This window comes from Pteronotus mesoamericanus, unplaced genomic scaffold (assembly GCF_021234165.1).
Source record: "Pteronotus mesoamericanus isolate MK-2021 breed Mesoamerican mustached bat unplaced genomic scaffold, CSHL_Meso_final scaffold_1186, whole genome shotgun sequence".
In the NCBI taxonomy this organism is placed as follows: Eukaryota; Metazoa; Chordata; class Mammalia; order Chiroptera; family Mormoopidae; genus Pteronotus; species Pteronotus mesoamericanus.
The window spans coordinates 3973271-4001132 of record NW_026555302.1 but is presented as its reverse complement, the minus strand read 5'-3'; the positions used below and the strand labels follow the sequence as shown (position 1 = coordinate 4001132).

The 27862-nt window shown below is 39.7% G+C and overlaps 1 protein-coding gene across 6 annotated transcripts in view; it reads right to left on the bottom strand.

Moving 5' to 3' along the window:
• Window positions 1-1984: 1984 nt before the first annotated feature.
• The window catches only part of EDEM3 (ER degradation enhancing alpha-mannosidase like protein 3), a 53074-nt gene continuing 27196 nt past the window's right edge, over window positions 1985-27862 (bottom strand). Inside the window, exons 10-21 of one of the 6 annotated variants that reach the window (XM_054587664.1) lie at window positions 27479-27604; window positions 27207-27290; window positions 25802-25885; window positions 25130-25254; window positions 20996-21161; window positions 20579-20733; window positions 19600-19699; window positions 17353-17544; window positions 15729-15894; window positions 12187-12372; window positions 10906-10920; window positions 1985-5715 (exon numbers count right to left, since the gene is read on the bottom strand). In XM_054587664.1, coding sequence (XP_054443639.1) covers window positions 5306-5715; window positions 10906-10920; window positions 12187-12372; window positions 15729-15894; window positions 17353-17544; window positions 19600-19699; window positions 20579-20733; window positions 20996-21161; window positions 25130-25254; window positions 25802-25885; window positions 27207-27290; window positions 27479-27604 — 1809 coding nt within the window. In that variant the 3' untranslated portion in view covers window positions 1985-5305. Of the gene's footprint in view, window positions 5716-10905; window positions 10921-12186; window positions 12373-15728; window positions 15895-17352; window positions 17545-19542; window positions 19700-20578; window positions 20734-20995; window positions 21162-25129; window positions 25255-25801; window positions 25886-27206; window positions 27291-27478; window positions 27605-27862 lie in introns of all 6 variants that reach the window. The other 5 variants (XM_054587661.1, XM_054587665.1, XM_054587662.1 and 2 more) reach the window with 5 other exon arrangements.

The following is a 27862-nucleotide window of genomic DNA, read 5'->3' as shown; positions in this document are numbered from 1 at the left end:
AATTTGGGGAAGTACTGAACCTCACTTGAGATCTATAGTCATGATTTAAATTGAGGCCAGTCAGCAGTAGTGATGGGGGCTATGATTTCATCCGGTCCCAACAGGTATTTAAATTTAGATGCTGAATCAGTGAGTGGTTGGGTTTAATAAGATTTAACGTTTTGCCAAGTTAGTTCAACGGAGAAAGAAAGGTGAATTAACGGTGGCCAAGTTGGGAAGCGAGGCCACCGGAAAGGGTGGTGAATTCGGACAAACTAGGATCAGCGGATCGGATGGAGGGACTGAAACGTGTGAGTGGACAGAGTTGAGAGAACAGGAAGTAATGATTAGAGACTGAGATCACAGAACCTTAGTAGTGTTTTTTTATTGATGCATTAAAACAATGGGGGCTGGAAGACAATTACCATAATGCCTCAGGTGAGGTAGGAGAGTGGCTGGAAGAACAGATAAGCCCTTCTGGGGGAGCAGCTGTCCGGGATTGACTGAGAACTCGGTTTACTCTGCAAACAGAAGGCCTGGAGAAGTAGGAAAGGTGGTGGAAAGACAAGCAAGCTAGCAGTGGCTGTCAGATTGCCTCTTGGGCCTGAGGCCAATGGATTTTCTAAGATGTTCGGAGGAGAGAGAGGCAGGGATTCCTGTGTAAGATGTACCTCATGCTGCTGCGAAACCCCAGCTCCAGCGGGGTGGTGATGTTGGCGGTGAGGGTAGGAGCCAGCTCCTTGGTATTGAGTTCCTCTATCTTTGACTAATCTTTTTAGGTACTTTGGTTCTCTCCTCAGCCATGTGAGGGATGTTTTCACTCTTGTTGATTTAAGAAAACCCTTCTTATTACATCCAGAGTATTTTTTCAGCATTGCCTACTGCTCTTAGTGTCACCAAGACTGAACCAAGGGTAGAAATGTGCTGTATGACACACCATAGGACTTTTAAACTTAAGCATTTCTTGTTATTTGGGAGGGTGAGTGCGTTCTTCGGGGCCTTAAAGACAGCCCCCAAGGGTCTGTCAGAGGCCTCCCAGCCACTTCACTGAGGGCAGATAAAGACTCCAGACCTCCAGGCTCCTTCTGAGGCTCTGAGAAGCGTAAGCCTTCCTAGCAGGCAGCTGCAGACACCTCCTTTTCAATTAACCCTTAGCTTCTCTTAGACACACCTCAAGTGTGCTTCACTCAGAAAAGCAACCTCCTCTTCGAAATCCTCCAAGAGATACTAATGGATCCTTTAACTCTTCCTGAAACAGCGCTCTGCCCTAGGGGACCGAAGGCTCGCTGCCCAGAGAACCTAAGAATGAATGCTATCGTTTCTAAAGGTCAATCCCCGCTGGGAAGGCAGTGGCTGAGCCAAAAAATGGTGAGTAGAAACCGAAACAAAAGCGAAAGGGGTGAGGACTGAAAAAGGAGGGAGAGAACGCCGCCCTGGATGGAGCAAGGGCTCCCGTTCCGTTGCCCAGTCACCAGTTTGCTCGTCTTTAAAGAAAGCAGTTATCCATGAGTAACGGTGACATGCTGAAGTCTTTCAAGAGAGCTGAGCTCAGAAAGGCTGGACAGGGCCGACGAAAAGCAGGGCATCTCAGGATCTGGAAGTGGCTGCTGACAGAGAATGACCTCCCTGGGCCTAACGGGAGAGGTTCGTGCTACTTTTGGTGACAACATTGAAAGGACAACTGATTTAATTAAACACAAGTAAGCTCCAAACATAAACACGCTGGCAACACGACGCTGGATCACTAACTCCACTCTGAGGGTCGCTGGCCCTGGCCGAGGTGTAACGCTGTCGAGCGTATGTCTGCGTGTCTATACCCCAAGACGGCCCCCCATCTGCTCCCCTGGTGTAGAGTGGACTCTAAAGGGAAGATGTGAGAAAATTTCTACCAAAGTATAAACATATGCAAAGTGATGTTAAAAATTCAAATTAAAACTAGACCAGAATATTTACATGTTTTATTAAATCTTTACAATCAGTAATTATAATCAAATACACAATTATATACAAGGATTATATACATTTTGCCCAGACTTTTACATCACAGTACATATCTTCCCCTTAGAAATATTGTTTACATTTATCACCAAACAATAAAATCCAACAACAGTAGTGTTACAGCACCTGTTAGTACAGACATCTTTTTCATAAATTACATCATAAGAAAATATACGGCTGTAAATTGGGCTTTTAAAAATGTCTTTTATAAAATCTGAACATACAATATTTCATTCACAGAATGTTTTTTTCTATGTTCTGACTGAAGCCTTGTGCATAAAACGACCGGTTGGAATATTTACTAAGTCCCCCCACGACACCTCTACATTTTAAGCGCTATTTGAATTACTTATGCCGAGCTTTCCTTACGATGAATTTGGCATGGGGTCTGGTGAGAGAACAAATGCTGGTTTTACTATAACAACAACTGTATTCTTGTCGGAAGCCTAGTAAAGTTGAAAGGAAAAAAGAAAACCTGCCCAACAAAATATCCTACCCCAAACACGCCTAGTAATTACAATTCTTTCACACCTAAAACTTTATGGGAAAAGTGTTGCCAATTAGGGTATATCTTTTCAAAGGACTTTGATAAGCAGAAAAACTACAGCTATTTTTAGTTGGTAAACAAGATTAAGTTTTAAAACTTGAAAATACCTGAATTAAATACTTGTTCTAATATCTCACTTTTAGCTTTCAGATAAAACCCTCCCTTGATTCCAGGTTTGTAAACATTGTATAGATCCTTCTTAGTCAAACAGTTTTATGGCTGTGGTGATCACTTCAGCTCTATTTCTATGCAGTCGACATTTAACTGAGGTAGACCAGATGTTTCTAAAATCCAGGGTAGAAGCCCCTGAATCTTTAGCAAGTAAATAAAAGCCCCCATAGATGGTATTAAAAACAAACAAACAAACAAAAAAAAACTTAAAAAACTCCTAGTGCTGTTGGAATTTTTTAATGATCTCAAAAACAACTTCATGGCAGTATGTCAAATAAGAAATGTAGAGTCAATCACAATGTTGGAGTTTTGAAGCCAAACCTTGTACCTTCTTTTCTTAAATGGGGGAAAAATCAAGTATAATTCCTCCGGGGTGTTGAGTATAATTTGTTAATTTTTTATTCCTTTTTTAAAATATTTAAAAAATATATATATTTTTTTAAGGATTCACTTTTCTAAACAAGTGAGCAATTTGCTTCTAGACCTCAATGAATGGCAACAGCTCCCCCTAATGGCCAGAGGGAGGGAGAGCGGCAGTAAGCTGGCTTTACCTTACATGCCACAAAACCTTTGCTGGAAAAAAAAATTGTTTTGTAACTTTAGAAAAGTGAGATTTAGACAACAATGGCTCTGCACTATAAACAGAAACAAATCACTAAATATAAGGCTTCTGTAATGAAAGTCTCTTAGAGAAACATTTGCTCCTTTTCTCCAAGCCCCAGTCCTATAAATCAAGGCAAGTCAAGTAATTAAGCTTCAGCTATTTTGGCAGCTTTGCAATTAAGGTGAACAAAGCACTATGTCTACCCTTTGTATACTCTGTGTATTATAGTTCTATCTTCTTACACCAGATTTCACATGCAGTGACTAAAAATATCCATTTTGGTGTCAGGTTTAATTGAGGGCCAATGGGGGTCTCGTGTACTACTCTGTCCCCCGCCATCCCCCCACCAAAGTGAATTCTCTATTAGATTGATTACTCACTGACCCAATTAAGTTGAGCTGGATTTCTGAAAGCAGCTATTTATCCCCTTATAAAAGAATATGTTTACCTGGATCTAAGACATACTGTACATGAATATACATAACTACAAGACAGCACTGCCGTTCCTTAACAGCTCCGCACCCACTTGCAGGCCATCAGTACCTCACAGCTGTTTTAGGAGGAGGTCACCATGTATTGTCACGGTGAAGAGGGAGAAAATGAAGTCTCACAAATACTCCTTTAGAACTGATTCAGGTTCAGTCTTTCAAAATAAATAAACTGAATAAAGCCATTATTTCGACTACAGGGCTGCTTACAGATATCAACAACAAAAAATTAAAACTTCAATGTGGCCAGCACCAGACTGCCACCAAAAAAAAAAAAAAAAATTTATTAAACAATATGGCTATATGTTAGTTGCTACTGTGTAAGTTTTTTACACAGGTTACCATAGACTAATTTTCAAGTCCACATCAGAAGACATATTTGTTTCAAAAAAAAAAAAAGGCAAACTTAAAAACCATGATTCAACAGAACATGTGACAGATCCCTTAGGTACAACTTTAGAAACCATAGTTTCAAAAGAGAAAAAATATATATATTACCCCAGAATTTTTAGATCATTACCACAGTTTTAAGATAGCTTCCTAAGATGAAAAATGGAACAAAATGTATTTAGCTTTCAGCTCTATGGGCCTTGCGGCTCAAACTGCACACTAAACGTGGGATGGAGTAAGGCTGAGGACCAGAGGTAATCACCTCTAGGAGAAATGAACTGGACAGATTTACCATTTACCCTACAAGGACATATAACATTAAGTTCCTTCTCAGAGTAGTCACAGCTTTCCCTGTGGAAGGCCCAGTGGCAAGTTCATATTGCAACATTATAGTTTCTCCCTTGCTCCATTTTTCAAAGGTATTAAGTAACCAGTTTCCACAATATATTATATGATCTTTTTACCTGGTCTGAATAATGATTACTCGTTATGCAGAGAGCTCACTGAGGAAGTTCAATGGCTTCACCTTTGGTTTAAATGAAAAGGACCTTGTTAAGAGGGAAAAAAATCAAGTCATCTTGATCTGTTATACAATGAAGCGAGTGAGAGAGAAGAGCAAAGGCTGTTTTCACTGTGAACACATTTGCTTCACAACCGCTTAGGCCACTTCGAGTGTTTTTGTGAAGGCAGCACGACCAGAAGGCCCACAATACACACGTGTTTCCCAAAGGAAGCTGTAAGCCCCAGCCCAAGAAAGCAGAGCTTCCTTTAGTCAGAGAGCAATACAAATTCCTAGTCCCCACGCCACTACCAACCGAATTTGTTTCTCGTCTATCCAGAGCCCGCAGAAACCTGGCTCCTAGGCGAGTCCAGCAGTCTTCTCCCGGCCTGGGGTGCTGCCGTCGGAGGGGGCTGTGAGTCTCCATTTCTCATGGGCCAGTCTCAAACAAGGTCAATTCTAACACAGCGAGCTCCAGGCTCCTCTGATAACCCGCTCTCCCAGCCAGGACGTGGGTGCTCGTCACCATACTCAAAGCCTCCCACTGGAGAGCCTGCTCAGTATGAGGGGTCTGTGAACCACAGTTTACCTTTCCTTTTAAAATACCTACCACCTGATTCTTCAGTGAGTCATAGTTCATCTTTCTCCATCATTTCAAATGCTTCTATATCTTCATTCCAGTCTGCTAATATGGAGTCTATGGGCTGGTCCTTTTTCCCCCAGCTAACGTTGGGATTGGAATCTTCCTCAGTTTCTGATTGTTCTTGAAGTTGGTTATCTAAATCTGTACATTCACCATCAAGACTTGCAGGTTCATGGTTTTCCGGGGGGTTAGAGTTCTGTTCAGAAGGAGACACGCTTGCAGCATCGTCTGCAGCTGCTGCAGATAAGGATTCCGGGTGCGAGTTCAGAGAGCTTTCCTCAGGAGACTCTTGATCACCCAAGTCCACCTCCTGAGAGCCTGAAGTAAGCTGATCAGTGCTCTGATTCTGGGAATCATTTTCAGAGAACGGCTGTTCTTCGCTTTCCATTTCAGGATCTGTATACAAAAGAAACAAGCTTCATGAAACTTTTCCCCTTAAAAATATGTATCACATTCTCAAAAGCACACTGGTTCTTACAATCAAATGAGGAAATAAAAGTTAAATGCAATCACATTTTTCTGTCCATTTATTTTGCAAAATGGGGCATTAGAAAATAAATATTCTTCCAAACTGAAAGGAATGTCTAATAAGTGGTAAGACTGCCTTCAATGGATATTAGTAAGTGCCAAGAAATACACTAAACAGTAATACTATTAAAATGCATATAAATTTGCATTATATGTCAAAAAGTTATTAAATATCTAAATTCTGGGAAGCCTGCACATGAGAACATTAAATAGAATTTTAAATAGCACATACCATTGCTGTATTTTAAGATAATAGTCTTTTGGAAAGTGAAATTCCCCCTCAGTAAGCCATAAAAATGTAGATAATACAAAATTCTGGATGACTTAAGAGCATTAATGTGATTGATTAAATAAAGTATTTACATAAAGATAATAACTGAGATTATTTATAAAACTATTTCATTACTGTTGGTCTATGAATTATTAGCTATAATCATTCAAAAACCCGCTGAAAGGCTGAATAGTAAGTTAAACCCTCTTATAAGGAGTGTACAATAAAACCACTAGAGGCATTTTATGCACAGTTCCAACAAGAAAGTGCTTCCCAAGCATCCACGCCCACATGCTGCATCCTCTACAGTCTCTGAGTCAGTCCGCAAACATCACTTGAGTGTCCACTGTGGGGTATTTGGGATTCAAACGAGGCAAAAACAAACACCAGACCTGCCTCTCTGGGTCTGTAGCCCAGCTGGAGAAAACGACATTGACAAAGGATCACAAAACAAACAGAGGGCTCTGTGACAGTGTTCTGGGGTTAGAAAAGAATAGTAAGGAGAGTGGAGGGTTCCTCAGAAACAGACACTTAAACTGAGATTTAAAAGATGACCGGAGGTAATCAGTCAGACGGGAGGGGAGATGGGCCTACTCTAAAACCAGAAAAAGTGAAGGAAATACAGGCGTGCAGGGAGGTGCGGGGGAGGGGGTGCATGTATGTGCCGCCCCCACATCAGGCAGGACTAGCTGACTAGGGAAGTTTAAGTTCTCAGGGTGTATGTGTTGGGGGAGGGAAAGTAAGGGGAACGAGGGGTGCCCACATATTCTCTCCTCTCAGAAGCTGTGGAAAAGGTACATTTTAGTGAGACAAGTAGGGAAACCATTTTGGGACCCAAAGACGAGAAAGCAGGCAGCTGGCCGCTTACAGCTCACTGATACCCGGGTGTGCTGAATTCAAAGGAGAACAACGACAAATAAAAACCTTCAAGTTTCTTTCTAGATTGCATTCATCTAATTTAGAAGTACAGAACAGGCGTAGTGCTATTTCATCTAGTAGTCAAGACTGTACTTAGGCCAAAAAAAAAAAAAAAAAAAAAATTCACCCTAGGGGTAACCTATTATATGACATTATTTTAGAAATCTAGCTAATACAATAGGATAACTTAAAAGTCGGTATAAATATAGAAAAAGGAAAGATCAAATTGACTTTATTTTCTGATTATGTTATGTATTTAAGCTCAAGACAACTCTTAATTTTTAAAAACACTATTAAGATCAGAAAATTTTATAAGGAAGGTAAAAATAAAATAAAAAGGCATACACCAATAACCCCTCTATAGTAGCAGTACTGGTTAGAAATAAAATTAAGTACCCTTTTCATAATAAAAACAAAAGCTATAAGACATGGAATTGAATTTATTACAAAAGATACAACAGCCATATTGCTTATTACTATAAAATCTTAATGAAAATATAAAACAAGATCTGATTACATTTACAAGTGTACGTTCCTAGATGGAAAGTCTTAACATTTAACAAAATTTTCCCATTTATATGTAAAGCTTGCATTCTAAAATAAATCCCATTTCTACTTATTTTTGTTTACTTTTGGGACCAGATAGAGTTATTTTTAAATTCCTCTGGAAGAATACACATCAAAGGGAAATCAAGAAATTCTGTAAAGAATTAGAGGAGCTGCCTTATCAAATACTTGAATTTTTTCAAAACCGCGCCATGTTCTATTATTGGCACAGGAAGAAACAAATCAGGGGGGAAAAAGAGGCAGTCCAGCCACAGACGAAGTGTATACGAATATTTGACAGGCAGCAAAGAGGCAGCAAGCAGGAAGGGAAAGGCTGCACTTGGAGAGGAAGGAAGGTGAGACAGGCGCTGCCACACGACTTCCTTCTCTGGTGCCTGTTGTCACCGGCACGGAGTTCCACAGTCCTAGGAGCACAGCGACTACTCTGTTAAGTCAGGAACGGTGTACCAGAAACACAGGCGGCAAAGGAGGAATAAAGCAAGTCTCCAGATGCAGAGAAAAGGAAACGAAGTTTTGATAATGAAAGGCCAAGGGAACCTTGGGCAAAGCCGTGGAGACCGATCTTCCATAATCATTCATTCACCTCCACAACCAGCTTTTACTGAAAGCAAGGAAGCCAGAGATGAGAAGCAGGTGGAAAAGCACAATGTAATACAAATGTCAAAGTAGGAGCTCTATCAAATAGGCACCGTTCAATTTTACCAATGAGAATGAGAGCATCTTGTAAAGAAGATGGCAGGAAACTGCATTCGGAATGGCTAAATGTTCTCCTAGAGAAAAAGAACCAAGGGCTTTAAGGGATTAAGAAGGCATTTCCAGAAAGAGCGAGGGGACTTCTGCTAACAAGAAGGATCTGGGTGCTACTTTCCTGGCAATAAGGCCATCTGCGCACACACTGGACTTTTCCCCTCCGAGTCTAATCTTCTGCAGCAGCAACCTAACTTCTACAGTTCAGCTTTGGGTCCCATGCACCCCCACCAACTTCAGGGGGCAGAATCTGAGGGCAGGTGACACCGCCAGAGCAGACCCGGGCACCAGTCTCTTCTCCCGCCATGTCCCTGTCTGCCTCGCATCAGACGACGCAAACGCAGGAGCAGCCCTGGAAACACCTGCCTGCAGCTCCTGTGGCCCCGAGGGCCCACCCTGCAAACTGCAAGCATGAAAATGTACTGAGACACTGACTTCTTTCTCCCCTTGAGAAATAATATTGAGAAAAGGAAACTGATTCTTAATTGTAAACTGTTTCAGCTTAGAGCTAAAGGTAAAAACAGTGTCCTTTGTTCACAGGCACGGGATTAGAATTAGCATTAAGTACATTTCTAAACTGCACATTTAGGGAAGATGGGACACATGAAAGCTATAGTATTAAAATTCCTGTGGATAACAACGTTTTAGAAGTGTGGCTGGTTAGATATGAAGATGCAACAGTTCCCCTTGATAAATGACTTATTCTTTGCTTCTGAAGAAGAATGTGTACAGTAGAGCATTGTTATGTACAAAGGATACATTCCAGGACCACTAGTGGGTGCTTGAAACCAAGGATGGTACCAAACCCTGTATGTGCTATGCATTTTTCCTGTACATACATACCGACAATAAAGTTTACTTTATAAATTAGGCGCAGTAAGAGATTAACAACAATAACTAATAATTAAATAGAACAATTATAACAATATACTGTAATAAAAGTTACTTGAATGTGGTTTCTTGCTCTCAAAATACCTAGTAACTAACCTGGCTACTAAGTGACTAATGGGTGGGGAGTGTAGACAGCACAAATATGCTAGTGACTCACATTCAGAACAGCAGGCCATTTAAAACCTGTCCCTCGTTCATTTCTGAAATCTTCCATTTAGTGTTTTTGGACTGTGGCTGAGCACAGGTAACTGGGGCCGTGGAGGGTGGAACTGCAGGTCAGAGGGGACAGCGGTCGCGAGACAGCCGCTCCCCTGTGGGCAGAGCGCAGGTGTTTCCACGCTGCAGCCTGGGCCTCAGCATCAGAATAGCAAGGTGGGAGTGGGGGCTTGTGCTGGGGCTCCTACTTCTGTGTTACTCTGTGGGAAGAGCTGCTCAATCAAAACTGTGTGACCTCCTCAGGGGAGTATGTATTGGAGGAGTGAGGGTTTTGCAAAGGGCAGTCTGGAGGGCACTTCGTGGTGCCGGTTGTAAGGGTGCCGTTACGTGGTGCGCTTACAACCCTACCGAGCACCCTCGCTGGTACAGCATGCCCGGATACACAGCTGGGAGATAAAAGGGGCTGCCTTCCGGGTCTTGGTCAGTGTTTCTCAAAGTGTGCAATGACCTGGGAGGCTTGTGTAAAGCTTCAGTTCTGACCCTGTGCCTTCAGAGAGTCTGGGTCAACAGGCTGTAGTCGGACTCAGGAATCTACCTGCGTAACAAGCACACCCGCTGACTTCGACGCGGGAGAGAGACAGGGTGCGCACAGCAATGCAGGACCAGTTAACAGGGACCCCTGCAGACCGTAACGTCTTAGTACATTTTCCTGACTGAATAAAGCACTTGGTTTCATAAAACTATTACCACTGATTTTTTTACATTGATAAATATTAACAATTATACTGTAACCTGTTGCTGATTTAGTTACTATAGCTCTACGGTTCTTGAAATAGCTACACAAAAGCGAGTTTTTAAAAACTTTTGGTCAAAAGATCACTCTACTACAGAATCACAGTTCAATAAATTTATAGACCAGCAAAACTTTAAAATATATACTATAGTTTAAATAAAGGCCCTTTACTACCAGGGTCTTAAAGGAACACTATTCAGGTCACTTTTTTTGGTAGTAAAATTTATGTCTTCTTTATACCCTGTCTCTGGTATAGGAAGCACACGCTTTTACATAATCTCATAGTCCTAACCCCATGCACTCTTACAGACATAGGCGGTTTTAAAACAAGTCAATATTTTAAATATTTTACACTGGTTCAAATAAACAGTGATCAAAGTAATACATGCCAAAACAACATCTTTGTTAGTGACTCTTGCATGAACACTGACTAGTGAATTCCTATTATATGGGATATTTAATATAGAGGATTTGTTTTAACAGGATCGATAAAGAATTATTACAGCACACCTGACTAGTCATGAAAATAATCTGATTACATAAAACCAGATACTATCATGGTATCTGCTGAAACAAAATTATATATATATGTACATGTACATGTGCATATATATGTATGCATATTTATACACATATACACATACATATAATAATTTAAGGCTTATTAATGTGAGATACTTACTACTATTAATAATGTAGCTTGGAATCATTTTACCTTTTAATATTGCTGCTGAAATTCCAATGGTAGCACAAAATAGGAGGGGAAAAGCAAAGGCATTAAAGAATTATATGGAATAATAATTTGCCTGTTTGATGTGCCTAAATGTACACATGCAGGAAATAAGATTTGAGTTTAGAAAAAGGGCTCATAACAAACATCAGGTACATAGGAGGATTAAAGAAGATTAGAAATCTTTTCTATTCTGTTTCCATGTATAATATCCTTACATACATATATCCTATTCATTCCACTGATCTTAAACAGCTGACATTTGAAAGGCTCTTAGAGAAGAATAAAGCAATACAGAAAGTCAAGACAAAACACTGGTTCGGATAGCAACGGATTATTGCTAAACTTTCGTTTTTTCTTTTTTTTACTGTTCCACTTGGAAGTTACAATGAACTGAATCAGTTTCCTACATATCTGTCAAACAAACCTCCCACGGGATTCACCCGCCCTGCACAGATTACACGCCTCTACCCACTTCGGAGGGAGGGGAAGCACCGCCCTCTCGCAGGCGTCTCTGCTGGGTCGCACGGACTGCTGCGGGGGCGGGGGGCGGGGGCGCAGTCCGTGTCTGGCGGTCCACTTTCCCTCGTGTCTCCCCTGTTCCTGGGGGCGGAACTACCAAAAACTACTAGTAAGACCTTGCATTTACCCAGTAATTTGGGTTTCGAAGATCTTTCAAATTCCTCACACACACTGCGGCCTAGAGAGGACGATGCGCCCGCCTGAGTACGGCCGGCTGTCTCGCTCTTCAGACAGCAGCCACTGGCGACTCCGGTCACCTACGACCAGACCTCGGCGGAGAGGAGCCGCTGGCTTTCTGCTGCCTCCACCACGACAGTGGTCATTTGGTTACAGGCCGCCAATTTCTATTATACTGTAGACAGCACCGTTCTATACAACCTTTTTACTCCTTATAAAAGAAATGTAAGGTGCACTATCAGTGAAACTGAATGGTGAACGTCCGTGGATGGTAAAATGCCTCTACTGAGGTAATCTCTTGTATTTTTATCACCAGGCAGAATCAAAGCAAAAATGACAAATTAGACATTAAAATAGAATTCTAAAAACATCCTGAGTTGGCAAACAAAGCCAAATAAATATTATTACTCTTATTTCCAAATGAATAATGTATTTTGAAACCATCTTCTAAAAACTGTACTTATTTTACCAGGAAGCCAAATATAAGCTTTTGTCACTCACTTGTGTTACAAAACTAATCAAATTAACGTTAAACTGCATTAAGAAAAGGAATGACTCTACGCTCACCTCGATCTTTTGCTTTGTCAGAAAGAAGCACTTCCACCTCCTCATACTCCCGGATAGCATCCAATATGATACTTCCTTCTTTGCTGAATAAGAACAGCATGGGGATCTTGATGTCATCTGTGTCCTTTCCATCCCCTGCCATCTGGAACAGAGGGGCCGTGTCACTGCTGCTCCCCTCATTGTCATCTAGCCAGGAAAATGAAGACAGCAAGCTCAGTGGAAACAGTCGTCCGTCAGAAAGCTCTCCCCGCCAGCGCCACTGCCCCGTGCCCCGGCAGCACACACCCGGTGCGCCCAGGGCCATGGGAACACGCTGTGGGCTCACTCATGCTATTCCTGGGAATCTATCCTAAGAAAATAATTCGAAAGCAGCAAGATGACCTATGCCCACAGAAGGTTACTCAAGTGCCTGCTGTCTATACTTGTGAAGAACTGTCAACTGTTATACATACATTATAGTGAACTACTTGATGGAACACAGAAAAACAAAATATTACATGAAAAAAGTAGAACATCAAAGTCTACGATTATGACTGTAAAAATTTCATATGCTGATGAAAAGACTAGAAATGGAAAAATTCAAAGACTTGGTTGGATGACAAAGATAGAACTATGAATGAAATTTTATTTTTTAAGATTTCCTCTAATGGCATAGTATTTTTACAAAATTCCAAATTGATAACTGTTTTTTAAATACCATTCACAAAGGATAATTATGACTCCAGAGGCTTTACCTGTGTAAGCAGGATGACGCCCCTGTGTCATCTCGCACCGCCTGAGAGCAGTGGGCCGGGCCTGGTGTGGCTCAGCTGGCTGGGCGTTGTCCCGCAGAGTCAAGGGTCACTGCCTGACTCCCAGTCAGGGCACATGCCTGGGCTGCAGGTTCATCCCCAGATGGGGCACATATGAGAGGCAACGGAGAGATGTTTCTCTCTCACATCAATGTTCCTCTCCCTCTTTCTCCCTCCCTTCCCCTGTGTCTGAAAATAAATCTTTGAAAAAAAAAATAGTAGTAGGACATCTAAATACTGTGGTTTTTTTTTTTGTTTTCTATTTTTAAGATTTTATTTATTTATTTTCAGAGAGAGGGGAAGGAGGGAGAGAGAGAGAGAGAGAAACATCAATGTGTGGTTGCCCCTCACACGCCCCCCAACCAGGAAGTTGGCCCGCAACCCAGGCATGTGCCCTGACTGGGAATTGAACTGGAGACCTTTTGGTTCACAGGCTGGTGCTCAATCCACTGAGCCACACCAGCCAGGGCACTAAATACTGTTTTACTGGTGACACCAGTCATGTCCACCCTTAATCTCACGTGCCAGTCTCCCTGGAGAACCTGCCTGTCCCTTCTCAGAGGGCTTGCTGTGATAGTCCCTCCTAAGTGGAAAACATCATGTAGGATCCACCCGTTAGCGATCTGTGATTAGCAATCACTGATTAGACAAAGGATGGCTCCTGGCCCTCAGTCTCTCCAGGGGACAGGCAAGTGCCACGGAGAAAGGCTGTTCCGGCTGGCAGAGGGAATGGCAATTTGGGGACTGACGAGCAGAGGGAGCAGGCTGGTGAGAAGCTGGAGGATAAAGCAGAACTGCAAAGAGACGCAGACGCAGAGTTCTGCCCCTGTGTCACAGCGAGGACCCAGAGATACAGACAGACATGGGAAAAACATGAGCTCCCATGGTTCCTGATGATTTGTAGTGCCCAATTCCACTTCGTTAGAATGTTTAATTCCATTTCTTACTCTTGGGTTCAATGAAAATTGAAATCTAAATTGTAAACAAACCTCTCTTCCTAAACCAGCTTAAATAAATTGATTCTTGCAGCCAGATGATTTCTAAGATAATTCGCACTTCTGGTACTTGCAATAAAAAACAAGCCTTAATTTGCTCATTTATATACAATTAAAACCACTAAAAACCAAACAAAATACCTTATCAGAAACAAAAAAATACTTAGAGAAAAGAAGTTACAATACAAGAAAGTTCCCCTTCAAAAATTAAATTTTCTGAGAATAAGGATCACTGACTCTTATTTACTCACAGAATTCAGTATAGGATTCTGTAATTAATAAAAAATGTTTGACTTGACAAACCTTACAGAGAATATGTGAGAATTAGAGCCAAAATAGGGGAACTCAAAAACCTTCTACATATGTTCCAGACTTTATTTTTAATACAGTTTTACTCTCAGGAAGAGATGTTCAAAATGATCGTGTTGTCAAGCTATTAAATTCCTCAGTAAAAAAATCTCAGTGTGGAAAACAGCCAAGGATAAGAGAATGAATTAGGTCAGGCACCAGCAAACGTTTCATGTAGTCTGTCAGACGGTGAGTATTTGAGGCTTCTCTTCAGTTCTCTGCTGCAGCCGCCCCAGCGCTGTGGCACGAAAGCAGTCACAGACATGACGTACACCCACGGGCATGGTGTGTTCCAACACACCTTCCTCTCAGAAGCAGGCAGTGAGCCAGCGCTGGCCCGCAGGCTGTCGTTTGTCAACCACCGATTTAAGTTATGAAGCAGAATTCTCCTAATACTTGCTTGACTACTGACATTTATGCATTCATGAAATTACCAACATGGGAGTATCCATATGTGATAAGCAAAAGGAGTAGTAAATACATTTTCGCTGAAATAAATCCTCATGTTTTAAATGTCATAACTTCAATTTACCCTAAATTCAAAAAGGAAATCTATCTCAAACCAAAAAAAATTCAAAATGGATTTCCCCTGTGAGAGAAGCTATGCAAAAGAGCCAAATCTGCAATTAGGATGTAATGTCAGGTCTTAGTTCTTTCTAACTGTAAACTCCTCCCTGCTTAAAGCATAGAAAAATTTCTACTTTCCCTGCTGGTCATGATAAAAGTGATTTTCTATGAAAAATAAAATTAAAGCACTCTGGTTAAAACACATGAGTGAAATGATTTGAAGTTTGTAATTTCAGCAGAAAAAGACCCAAGGAGATAAAAATTTACTAGCAACTAGCGCTTATACCTATGATATGTCAGTTATTATGGTAAGAAATTTTATATATCATCTTCAAACCTTATAACCCCCTAAAAGATATTTATTACCATGTTCACTGGAGCCCGAAAAATATTCTGAATAAACGGATAAACTAAAGGCGGGCCAAGGCGACAACACGATTCCGTGGCAGGACTGGGAGGGGCCCCACCATCCGTCTGACTCCAAAGACTAAATCTTTGTGGCAGAATGGGTATCTCCCATGGCTCCCACTGGAGGTGGCAGGATGTAAGTCTTGCCCTTGGGGGGCTCTGGAGCTTGGGGAAACATTTTCTTATCCCTGATGTTGGGTATTTTTACCACTCCCCTCTACCCACCTTCACACCTGTCCCCAAGAACTTTCAAAAAAGATATAAGACCTATAGAAATTACTGAGAGAGCCACTGGATTACCTAGTCACTGTGCCATCTAGTGAAGCAAAAATATGACAAACTTTTTAGTATGATTTTGGAAAACAGAAGGAAATATCCTAAAAACTACTTCCTTCTCGTCAAGAGAAGGATGGTGATGCGGAGGATGACTTACCGATAACAATGCCGCCGATGGCCCCGGCGTTCTGGATGTTGCGAGCCTTTTCTGCAAACATGCACTGTCCTCTTTGTATCAGAGCAATTTTTCCCATCACTGCCTCAGGGTTAGTAAGCTCTGAACAACCATTGTATGGTTTACTGCTTGCAACAAATCCTCTTGTCTGTCAGAGATAAAATGGACAAATATTTTTTTATCTTCTCAAATCACTGGTCATTTAAAAAGTTCAATATCTAGAGCTTTAGGTAGGCCTCATTTTTTCACAAATGATATCATGTCCCATATACATTTAGCATAAACTTTTGTTTTGAACATTTTGCATATCATAGTACGCAACCAATGTTTCTATTGTGTTTTGAAGTTTATAAGGCATTTCACATAAATTATTAACTACCCGGCATGAAATGATACAGATAATATCTAATTTTACATATGAGGCAACTGAGACTCAGGTTACATACTTTGCTCTAAGACACAATGTTAGTAAGTGGTAAAGTTGGAACCTATAGGCAGATTTACAACATGTCCATGCCAACACAGAAGACTGATTTCAAAGGTGTTAGTGTAAAAATGTTTTAATATTCCTCTAGAAGAGCAATTTTCAACCTTTTTCATCTCATGGCACACATTAATTCCTAAAATTCTGAGGCACATCAAAAAATACATGTTTTTGCTGATCTGACAAAAAATTAGGTATAATTTTGATTCATTCACCCTGGATAGCTTTTGTTTGTGTTGGCTATTGTCACTGTCATTTTTTTATTTGACAATCCAAGGGAAGAGAGGTCAGTGCCCCTGACCAAACAGTCAGGTATTGATTGTATGTTTTAAAAATTCTTGCAGCAACCAGTTGAAAATCGCTGCTCTAGAATGTAGATTTGATGAGGGAGGACACGGATCTCCACAGGTTTTGAAAACTTGATAGACGGTAAACATCTAAAATAGTGCCTAGATATAGTAGCAACTCAGTAAAGAGTTGCTGAATGGATAAATCAACATAAACCTACCTAGCTTTAAAATACACACTGGAATTTGTCTAAATTAGAGGTAACAGAGTTCAAAAAGCAAGTCGTTAGATTATCAGGATACTTGGGTTCTGGTTCCAGCTCTGCACCAATTAGCTTGATGAAACTGTGAACTGTTCAACCATTTAGGTCTTTGTTGCCTATGTTCAAACTAGGGTGGTGAGGTAGCTGAGCGGTCTTCCAACTTGGCTCAGTAGAACCTCAGCTCCTGACACTCTCCACTCACCTGAGCACCTCGGCATCAAGCCTCCGAGTCAGGGTTTTGTCCAAAGAAAGGCTCTAGCAATTGTTAAAAAAAAAAACAAAAAAACCCTAAACACCACTTTAGATAATTAAAGGTGCTAATTTAGAGAAAAGACTGAGAATTGGACAGTATCAGAACATTTTAAGTAAATTCTGTACACTTACTGTATACACTTATGACTCATTATGACTCAGAAATTTCAAAATATGTTTTAACTTTATTTTATTCTGGGATATGGAAGATTTAGGTTTTTTAACTAAAGCTACAAGGTTAGAAAAGAGACCAAGGAGCTAGACAATATTTAACCAATAGTCTTAACTCAACTTCACGAGCGCGTTGTGCGCGCACACACCTCTTTGTGTTTGGACAGGTCCAGGCCGAACTGCGCCGGCCCGGCTGTCAGCACGACTCGGCCGAAGAACGGGTGGGACACGATCTGCACGGCTCGCGGGGGCAGCTGCTGTTCCTTCTGCTGCTGGCTCGACAGCTCGATCATCTCCTGCATGAACCTCAGCCCGTCTTCCGCGTCAATGGAGCTGGCGGCCTAGGAGAGACACCTCGCTGTGTATCCTTTCTGGAAACTTTCAACTCTCTTTATTTATTTTTTTTGGGGGGGAAACATTCAACTTTTTGATTTCTTAAACACTATTGCACTACAATCTTCTACTCCTTTTTTCCTTTCAGTTTGGTCCCTACTAAATATTTATGGACCCAATTCACCCTAAAAAATATTACTTCTAGAAATATTTTCTGAAAATTACATCTGTTTTACCAATATCTTTTACTGCTTTATAAACCACTTTTGATAAAAATTGAGAATTGGACTTCCACCCAATGATCAAATGCTCATTTTGCTTGCTTTTGCCACTGTCTTCCCTTTCAAGAAATAAACCTCATACCCGATCCATACTTCCTTTCCTTGAAATTATGATCCAACAACCAGATTAAATTCAAAGCATATTTATCATGCAACTACTCTAGTCCAGCACTTGACTGGACACTGGGGAAACAATCTTTAACTTTAAAAAGTTTATATCTAGAGGAGAGAGACATGAAAAATTTGCCATGTTAAATTTTTCAAGTGGGAAAGTAGACAAGGAAATGACCAATTCTGCCAATGTGGATCTGAGAAATACTCAGAATGGCATCTGAATGGAGTCTTCACAGAGGAAAACCTGAAGAATGCCTGACTATAGTAGAAAAAAAGATAGATTCCTGCCCCTTTACAAGGAAAGTCAGGGGGCGTGAGAGGAGAGGAAAGAGGAGGCAAGAGAGAAGCTGGGAGACAGAGGGGCTGACGCCTACCCTGAGGTGTCGTGTTTTGGTGACTCAGAGGAGGGTGGCATGTTTACTGAGATGGAGACACAGAGGAGGAGAGATGGACTGCGGAGGGGCAGGAACTGAGAATTCACGTCTGCACAGGGTGAGGCTGAGATGCATAAACATACAGCAGGGAGATTGAAGCTGGGTTTCAGAGTAAACTTAGGAATCAGGGTGGTTAGGAATAACTAAGAAATCAAGCGCACCAAGACCACAGCTGAACTGTAGGAACAGATGAGAGTGCTGAAGAAGAGTACAGGGAGGGAACAGCAGACCCAGGCTCCCTGGCTGTGCCGAGAGAGCGCCAGACATGCACGGACGGAGAAGGGGAAAGCTGTGTGCTACCCGGATTTCCTGGAGGCCAAGGAGAGGGCGTGTTGTAGAAAGGGTCGGTCAACACTTGCAGAACAGTTCAGTCGCATACGGATCAGGGGCCACTGGCTGGCAATTATGTCGTTGGTGGCCTAAATGTCATTAGAGATGCTACTCCCACTGCTCAGGAGCGAGAGGGCGAGTGACACAAGGAAGCAGGCAGAATGTTCTTTAAGAAAGGATAGATGTGGCAAGAACGGAGAGGAGAGAGATCTGAGGGGGAGGAGAGGCTGTGGGAAGTTTGAATGTGAGATTTAAGGATACCTGATTATGGTTCTAGTTGAAATCATTTAGCAAACTATGTAGTTTTCTCAGAGTTAATATACTAATAAGGTGAATAATTTAAAGACCTCATGTTATGAACACTTTTAAAGCAAAAGTCAATAAAAATTTCCCCAAAAGATGTTACCTTTTTAAATGCATAGACAAATGAATGCAAATTTTGATTTCTATAGTGAATAAAATACTTAGATTCAGTGGCTCTTTGGAAACTAAAATAATGTAAAATATAGATATAACTATTAAAATTTATTACTTTTTAAGATTATGCTGTAAATAAAAATAATGGACAGACAAGGGACTGAGAAACAGAGAACTTAGACATGAGTCCTATATTTGACTACTAACTTACGCAAATTACCCAACCTATTAGAGATTTAATTGAACCATACATGCTATGAAGGGGTTGAATTAGATGGCTTCCCAATGTATTTTCAAGTCCTAAAATTCTGGGTGTCTAACTTTAACCCATACATTAAAAGGTTTTTAAAAATCAAATGTCATTATCTTGTTAAAGCTAAAGAGACCAAAAGCAGCAGAGTTGAATCTAATTAGTACAGCAATGTCTTACTTGGATTGCGTGTTGAACCAACTGGACTCGCCCATCTTTCAGGTGAATCAAACTCACCCCCATCTTCTTCAAGATTTCTAAATGCTCGGGGTTAGTGGCCATGAAATCTCTGGCTCTCAGAGGGGGTTTAGCTCCACTCCTGAAACTCTCCTCTCTGCTAAAAGCAATTATAGGCAAGGCTTAAAAAACTACAAATCAGAACTGAGGGAAAACATAAAGCAAATAAAAATGTTAGATACTTGCAAAATTGCTAATTTTAGAAGCAGTGAAAATGGACAAACAGGAAACAGACATTTGCCTGTATATACCTTAGGGTAACAGTAAGTGATGCAGCTTTCACATATAATTATTTTACAGTTGCAAAACCATGTATATCACCCATAAGGTAGTATTAGTCAAGAGAATTATAACCATTTGAAGGCATAGAGCGAGTTGGCCTTGGGATTTGTTAATACTGATTTCTTCCTTAAAGAAACAGATTTTTCTCCCCATATTTTAAAAGAAAAAGAATAGTTGTATCAATGAATGATAAAATTCACTTAAAATTTTTATTTTTCTTTTCCTATTAATGGCCTAAAGTGCTTGAAAGAAAATGACCTCATGAAGGCCAAAATCTTAATTTAACGACTAAGAATAAGTCCCTCGTCAAAAAATAAAATCAAACAAAAGAAAAACTATATTTGAATTACACAAAAACTACAGGTAAAAGGAAAACTATTTTCTACATATACAAAAGATGTGAAATATTTGATGAAACTATTCCGTATAAAAATGAGCTATGCAAGTTGAAATTATATGCTACCCACTGACTATTAAGTTCATTCATCGAAATAGATAGAAAATGTTCATAATAATAAAAGGCACTGCAGAATAAACTCTGCTATTTAACTTTACTAATAGTTTTTATTTTAATCAGCGATAACTACATACCTCAGTATTTTTGGTCTAAGTGATCCACCCTTATATATCCCTTATTTGCTCTGTCATTTACTAAGAATAACTTTGATAGTAAGAAGTATAGAATAAGACATCTTACACTCTGATGATGCCTCTAGGACAGCTCTTATCCACCACATTTTTCAAGGGCTCGCGAATGCTCTGCGCGTACAGTGGATCATTAGGGAAGAGAATCTGAGTATTTGGACAAGTCCAATCAAAATTACTGTCATCCAGTTCTATATACTCTGAAGTCTACAATATAAAAGAATGTTATGTGAATATAAATATTTTACTTAACATTATAGCTTGTTCAAAAGATGCATTAAATAAAATGTAAGTGTATACAGGAATGCAATACAAGAAAACAAAATAAGAAAACATCAAGTGTACTTTTCCTCCTACCATACTACATTTATTGAATTCTAGTCATGGATTACTTTGCACTGGGAAAAATAAAACAAACACAGAGAAGTAAAATACAGAATAAGACATGTGATTAAAAAACATAACCTACTGTGTTCTTCTTAGAGGCGCTTTGATTTGTAGTAGAGAGCCAAAGGGGTAACAGATGAGCTTCTGTGGTGAATATGTAATCTTCTATGTCAAAAATAATATCTTCTTTATCCGCATATAACAGGTAAAGATATTTGAACATTTCAGCCAAGAAGAAAGAATCCATTCTAAAATAAGGGGTCATAGATAAATGTAAGAACATAAAAATATCCTAATGCCAACTACCAGAAAGCCCAAGTCCAGGTGAATCGATCTGTCTATACCAACTCCGATACCCACCGAACTAGAGCGTGTACCTCTCCCCTGGTGCTAACATCCTGGACGCCAAGTATTTTCCAAAGAAATGAGAAAGACCAGTGTGCCTGCCTACCACACAGGTACACTGAATCTTGCCAATACTGGAGACAAGATTTTCCTATTGACCTTCCAATGAGGGAGAGTGTTCCATTTCTTCTATAAAGAACCAATAGTTGGGAGGTAATACAGATAAATGTTACTACTAAGAGCCATATAATCTTTGATTAATATTAACTGAACGGGATGAAGTAATGTAATTTTGATCGAGTTTTATAAGGCAGCCATTTAAGTGATAAACAAAAAGGCTTTAAAAGTAAAGGAATTATTTACAAGTTGCATGAAAAAAGTATAACGCAAAATCACATAGAGTATAGCTTTGGAAATATTTAAATACCTATCAAGGGGAATACAGAAAAATAAGAGGGATAAAAATATATGACATTACAAACTATTTAATGTTATAATGTTTTAATAAACAATTTTTAAAAGCTTTAGTAAAATTAACAGTGTCAGAAGAAGAGCACAGCTGTTAGATGCAGTTACAGTTATATGAAACTTAATGAAAGGACCACCTCCCAAAGCACCCTAGTTTTTGACAGTGATAAATAATGTGCAGTTTGCTGGACGGGTTGCATAGTTTCATACCTCTGGCCAAGCACAATTCCTGGCACACAGTAGGCACTCAATAGACATTTAATAAATTGAATGCAAGTTTAAACAGCATTACTAAAGAATGAACTGGAGAGGTTGTGAAACATAGTGGTAAAGAACATGGGCTTTGTAAATAGAAAAGACCTTATACTGACTACTTGTGTAACCATGGTGGTACCATATAAGAACTGTAAACTTCGGTACATTCTTCTATAGAAAATATAATCATTACCCACCTAACATTAATGTAAAAACTAAATGAGATACTATATGTCCATTATTTAGCATAGGACCCGGCATATTATATATATATGAGCTCAAAAATCGAGCTATCGTAATTTTCCCTACATAAAAATGATGTTTTACTTTGAAATAACTCATCTGTCATGCTTCAAAATCTTTTCAAACATTTTAGATGTTAAATCTTTACAGAACAGATAAAATACTTCCCTATGCAACAAAGCTATGATGATTTAACATTTTCTGAAGGACAGTTTTTATCATGAGCAAAGGCTAGCTCGGGATCTGCAGAGTCATGAGCAGGATGTTGATTTATAACAAATTCTAGAACTGATTACGAAACAGAGAGAAACACTTGGAAAAGAATAAAGACATGGTATGGTCACTACATATGACTTGGGTATCTTATATATCTAATTTGTATTAAAACACACTAAACATGTATACACATGCAAACACACAGGCATTAAAAATGTCTATAAGACTGTTAATCAAATTTCCAATGGTGGTTATCTTAGGGTGGTCAAGTGGGGGAAGTGTCTTAGGAAAGGAAGATTTTCATACTCTTTTGACCATTTAAATTCTTCCCAGTGATCATCTACTATTAGGAAAAAATAGATACAGCCCCTTGGAAAACTGTGCCTGCGGACACTGGGGAGCCAGAGGACGGCAGGGGAGACGTGCCGGGGAGGGGGCGGCCAAGGCGGAGGGCCTGTAAGGAAGGCTCTCAAGTGCCGCGCCGTGAAGCCGTGGCGCTAGCCAACGTTCTTCCCAAAAATTTAGGTGGAGGTTTTTTAAGGCACACTTATCTAAACTGCAGATCACTAAAAACAGGAAGCTTAGCTAATATATTACATGGCTGAGATGAGATTCAAGCTCTCTTTCTGATGTAAAAACACTCCAAAAAATCAAAAAAAAAAGAGAAAGAAAACCCACGTAATTTTGCTAGGATAAGTATAAAATTTTAAGTTTACACTAAAAAAAGCCAGTTGCTCAAGAGCAGGGTGAGAAACACCCATTTGTCACCAGGCCATAGTTAAGCATCTGAGGTCAACTGGCCACAAGTTCACTGGGAGCTGAACATAATGAGGCTGCTTAAAAATCTAAAGCACATCCCGTAACACAACATGATGAAGATCAATAGCTCGCAAGCCTTCCCTGGGCCACAGGCGGCAGAGAGGGGCACACGGCCACGCATGAGTGGAGGAAGCAGCGGCCCTCACCTGCATGGAGGGCATAAGCCCACTGGCCCCTCAGAAGACGGGCAGCCTCGTGCCTGACCCGGACGGTAACAGCGCTGTTGTGGCAGGCACACCTTGAATGTGGTTAATTCTGGACGTGCAATTTTAAGAGACATTGTATGTACTGGAATATAATCAGAATGTAGCAAAGGCAGTGGGGTAAGAGGTCCAGAAACAATGTCACACAGGGAATATTCAGGGGTGGGGGGATATATTAAGTTTTGGAAATTGGAACTCGCTAGAGAGTAAATCATGTCTCCCTCTGTAATACCTCAACCTGCTCCTCCTCCTCCTCCTGCAGCACCTATCACATGTGTAATTAATTCTTTACACACCTATTTTCTTCACTGGCTACAAGTCATGAGAGGACAGGGACTGATTCTAATTTACCTTTCCATCCTCAAGTTCAAGGACAGTGCCTGGCATACAGTAAGTGATTAATTAGCATTGTAGTCAAAGGCCAATCTGCCTTTATTAGAACTGACTCAGCCTTACTAATTGTGTGACCTGAGGCAAGTTCCCTAACCTCTCTGGGCCTTGGTGTCTTCACGTGTAAAATGAAGATTATAACAGAAATTCTACTTCAGAAAGTTGTTGTAAACATCAAAAGTGCTTAGACAGACGAGAGCCTAGAACGCAGGAAGCAGTCGGTAGGCGTTACAGATGAACGCACAGGCCACCTGCTCTCATTCCCTGCTGTTCGTTATCTGTACGCCTGCTTTCAGAAACTCGTCCATTTCTCATCCGTCAGCTGTGAGCAGGGAAGGAGGCTCCGGGACTAACAACTACTACATAACACTCTGAGTGAGGGACCAAGGACAACTCTGAGGAAGGACACAGGGTCTTCCAGAAACCTTTAGGTGACTACCACATCTCAATTTGCACTTCATGTCCCTTTAATACGTTTCACAGCACTTACACAATGTTTTAAAGCCCATTTATCTGCCTGTCCTCAGCAATTCAATGACAGAAAAGACATGTTTCCATATCATTAATCCTCAAAAACTAGTGTAAGTCTGGCACATACGATGCCTTGGTAAATATTTGTGGAGTGAACATTTGCTAACCAAACGAACAAATAAGCATTACTATTCTTTCAGAGGTGCGTTGTTATGTTCTGGACAGTTAAAACAACCAGATAAGTGCTCTTGGAATAACTGAAATGCTACTGACTAACACATTAACAAAACTGTGCTTTTTATTTTTTTATGTCTTGAGTAATTCATGCCATCTTCATCTGTCTAGCATGCAGTGAAACAGAAACTGCTGATCATCTTTCCCAGCCCTCCAAATCAGCAAAAGAGTAAGAAAACAGCATTAACCACGATACTGTTTTTGAGGAATTCATGACTGAACACAAATCATAATCCAGATTATCCATCATTACCTTGATAATTGCTAACAGTTTATATAATATAAAGAAACTATTAACAAAGGAAATATAAAACCTCAGTATTCCTAATACTCCTAATATCAAAGTTCTGATATTTAACAATCATTTATGCTTCTTTTTAAAAATCATTTGAGCATCTACTATATGCCAGGCACTATGATAAAAATAAACTTTTCAAACAATTTAAAATAAGCCTATTCAAGAGAGTCTTAAGAATAAAAACAACAAACTAAGGTTTGCATCTTCACATACCCTTTGCAAAAGATTAAATCGTGCCCAAATTCTAACTGTCATATTTTTGGGAATGTTTTACCTGTCCTCATGACTTCCAGTACGAACATCCTTCATGGCAGCAAATCCGCAAGGCACTCTAGCATATTTATTTAAATTTTCAATAAGTGTTTTCCCTACTTCAAGGTAGTAAGGGTCTCCTGTAGCCTATTAAAAAGGAGAATATATATACATATATATATATAGCTTATATATTACCATACATTCATTTATCAAATATTTATTGAGTACCTACTAGGTGCCAGGCACTGTATCAGGCACTGGAACACAAGTTACATAGAACCTAGCTCTGAAAATAAGCCACGGAATCTGCTTTATGGAATTACTTAAACGCACAATTGGAAAGCCACCCAAATGTATATCTTAGCCTTTACAGTAAGTTTCTAATGCCCAAAAAGGTTTTCTGATTAAAGGAAGATGAGAGACATGCTTTAGAAAGCAGCTCTAAAATATAAAATTTCTCGTTAAAGAAATGATTACATGAATATCATGACAAAGCATAAAACTCAGGGGTCAGTTCTTGCAGCTTTCAGTAACTCTATGAGCTGGATGAATAAGAACCCTGGTATAGTCAACCATTACAGCACCGAACAAGGTCTTTGAAAACCCAACTCCTATTACAAGACAGTGAAATATACAACAGAGAATGGGGGGTGAGGGGCATAAGAGCAAAAAGGAAGGTAAACTAGCTTACTTTATACAGGAAGTAGGTACTTTCTGCAAATTCTGGTCTTAAAGGATGTTGAGCCCAATGTACCCTGAAATCTGTGGTAAATGCCTAAAGAAAAAATATTCAAATAGGCAAAAAAAGATGATTAAAACATAATAAACTAGGTCTAGACTATATAGTAGTATATAAATTAGATCATAAACATGTAAAAATAATTAGAACACTGATAAAAAATTTCCTCTATAAAATAAAAATCTTCATTGCTTAAAATCACAATTCATTTTTGCTAAGGCTATTATTACCACTTAAACAAAATTTAAGTAATCATTCCAGCTGCTCGGAAGCTTAGAAAAAACTATGAAACCGAGTAATGATACTACTTGGGTCCCACATAACTGTGTTTTCTTCTTTTTCCTTATCTTCACTTCCTCTCTTAATTAAGTCCTTAGTCCTCATAGTTCTGTTTTTGCTTATGCTTACTTTTATAACCTCAAATCCTCTGTGGAATAAGGAAGGCATTATTTAAAAATAAATCTAGTCTCGCTTGAAATGTATTCAGTAACAGACCCAGGTGATTTAAAGGCAAACAAAAACCCTTATGAGAACCAAATAAAATTTCATTTGTGATAACATGTATTTAGCTGAGGCCTTAGTTTATTCTGAGGGAAAAGGAACTTCCCACAATGCTCAGCCCTCCTCGCCTGAAGGCCAATAAAATGCTACATTCTAAAGCAAACCCCTGGGAGCACTGTGAAGCACTTGGTGCAGCACCTGGCTTTCCCACAGAGGACAGTGAGAAAGCAGGGACAGAAAAGGCCGCTCGTGAATTTGGAGACTTTTAATGGTACCTTCTGGAAAGCCAAAAAGTATGCTATTAAAATCTTGCCATTTGAAGGTAGTAAGAATATTTACTACTGATGCAATGTACAAAACCCAGGGAGACTAAGCATTCCCCATATTTCCAGGGAGCATGTGTGATCAGCAAGAGTATATTCAATGTACATCATTTTTATAAAATAAGCTTTAGAAAGTAAAAAGTATGGGTCAGCTTTAGCTCAGGCGGTTACTTTGTCATGGCAGCCACTAGAAAATAAAAAGCAAAAAGGTCTCCCTGATGTGTATATGTAAAAGTTAGAATAAAATAATATGGATGTCATGGATTAGCAAAGGCTGAGAAAATCTAATTCAGGATTTTTTTTTTTACATAAAATTAGTAAAGTATAAGAATCACCATAAACTAGACTTTTCTGAATACACGAAGAAAAGAAAAAACATATGCAATACTCTGTAAACCAAAAATAAACTGAACTATTTAATGCAGAAAAAATAAATAGAAAAAAACTGCCAGCCTTGAAGATGGACATTTTCTATCTTTCAATTAGCAATTTATAGCATATGTAAATTAGAATTCCAAAGATAATTTGCTTACCTCTGGTAGAAAATTGTGTTTTTTAATCACCTGATATAACATTTCATGAGTTTCAATAGCAGGTCTAATATCCCCCTTTAAGACCTAGAAGTCAACATAACAACAAAATTACCTGATTTTTTTAAATCTATAATCATTTTATAAACAGGAGGAAGTAGCTTGATACAATTTTAAAATGTGACTCTGGTAATTCAATTTCGGAGATCACAAATGCACTTAGTCACAATCGTTTTACTTTAATATTAGGAAAGCAGAGTTTTGGGTGTTTTTACCTGCAGGCCTGGGAAAAAGGCAAGCAAAGCATCCATCCAGGTCCGCGCGTTCAGCATCGGCTTGTGGATGTGCACGTCGAGGAGCAGCGGGGGCTGGCTGATGTATCGCATGATGGCATCATAGTGCTGAAGGGTCCCAGTGTGCGTTCAGGGAAGGAGACAGAAAGAGGTGAGCGATTCTAAACACAGTGCTTCCTTAAACAGCTCTCTAAAGAAATTAAACCTGAGTTCATATACTATACATAAATGTGTGACACCGTTATTATGTAAATATTTAAATTATTTTAGATGGAAATCTTTCTAAAATATATGGTGTGTACTCCCCTGTGTTCTTTAACTCTGATGCAGAATATGAAGGACTGCAGTTCATACAGGACCTTCCGG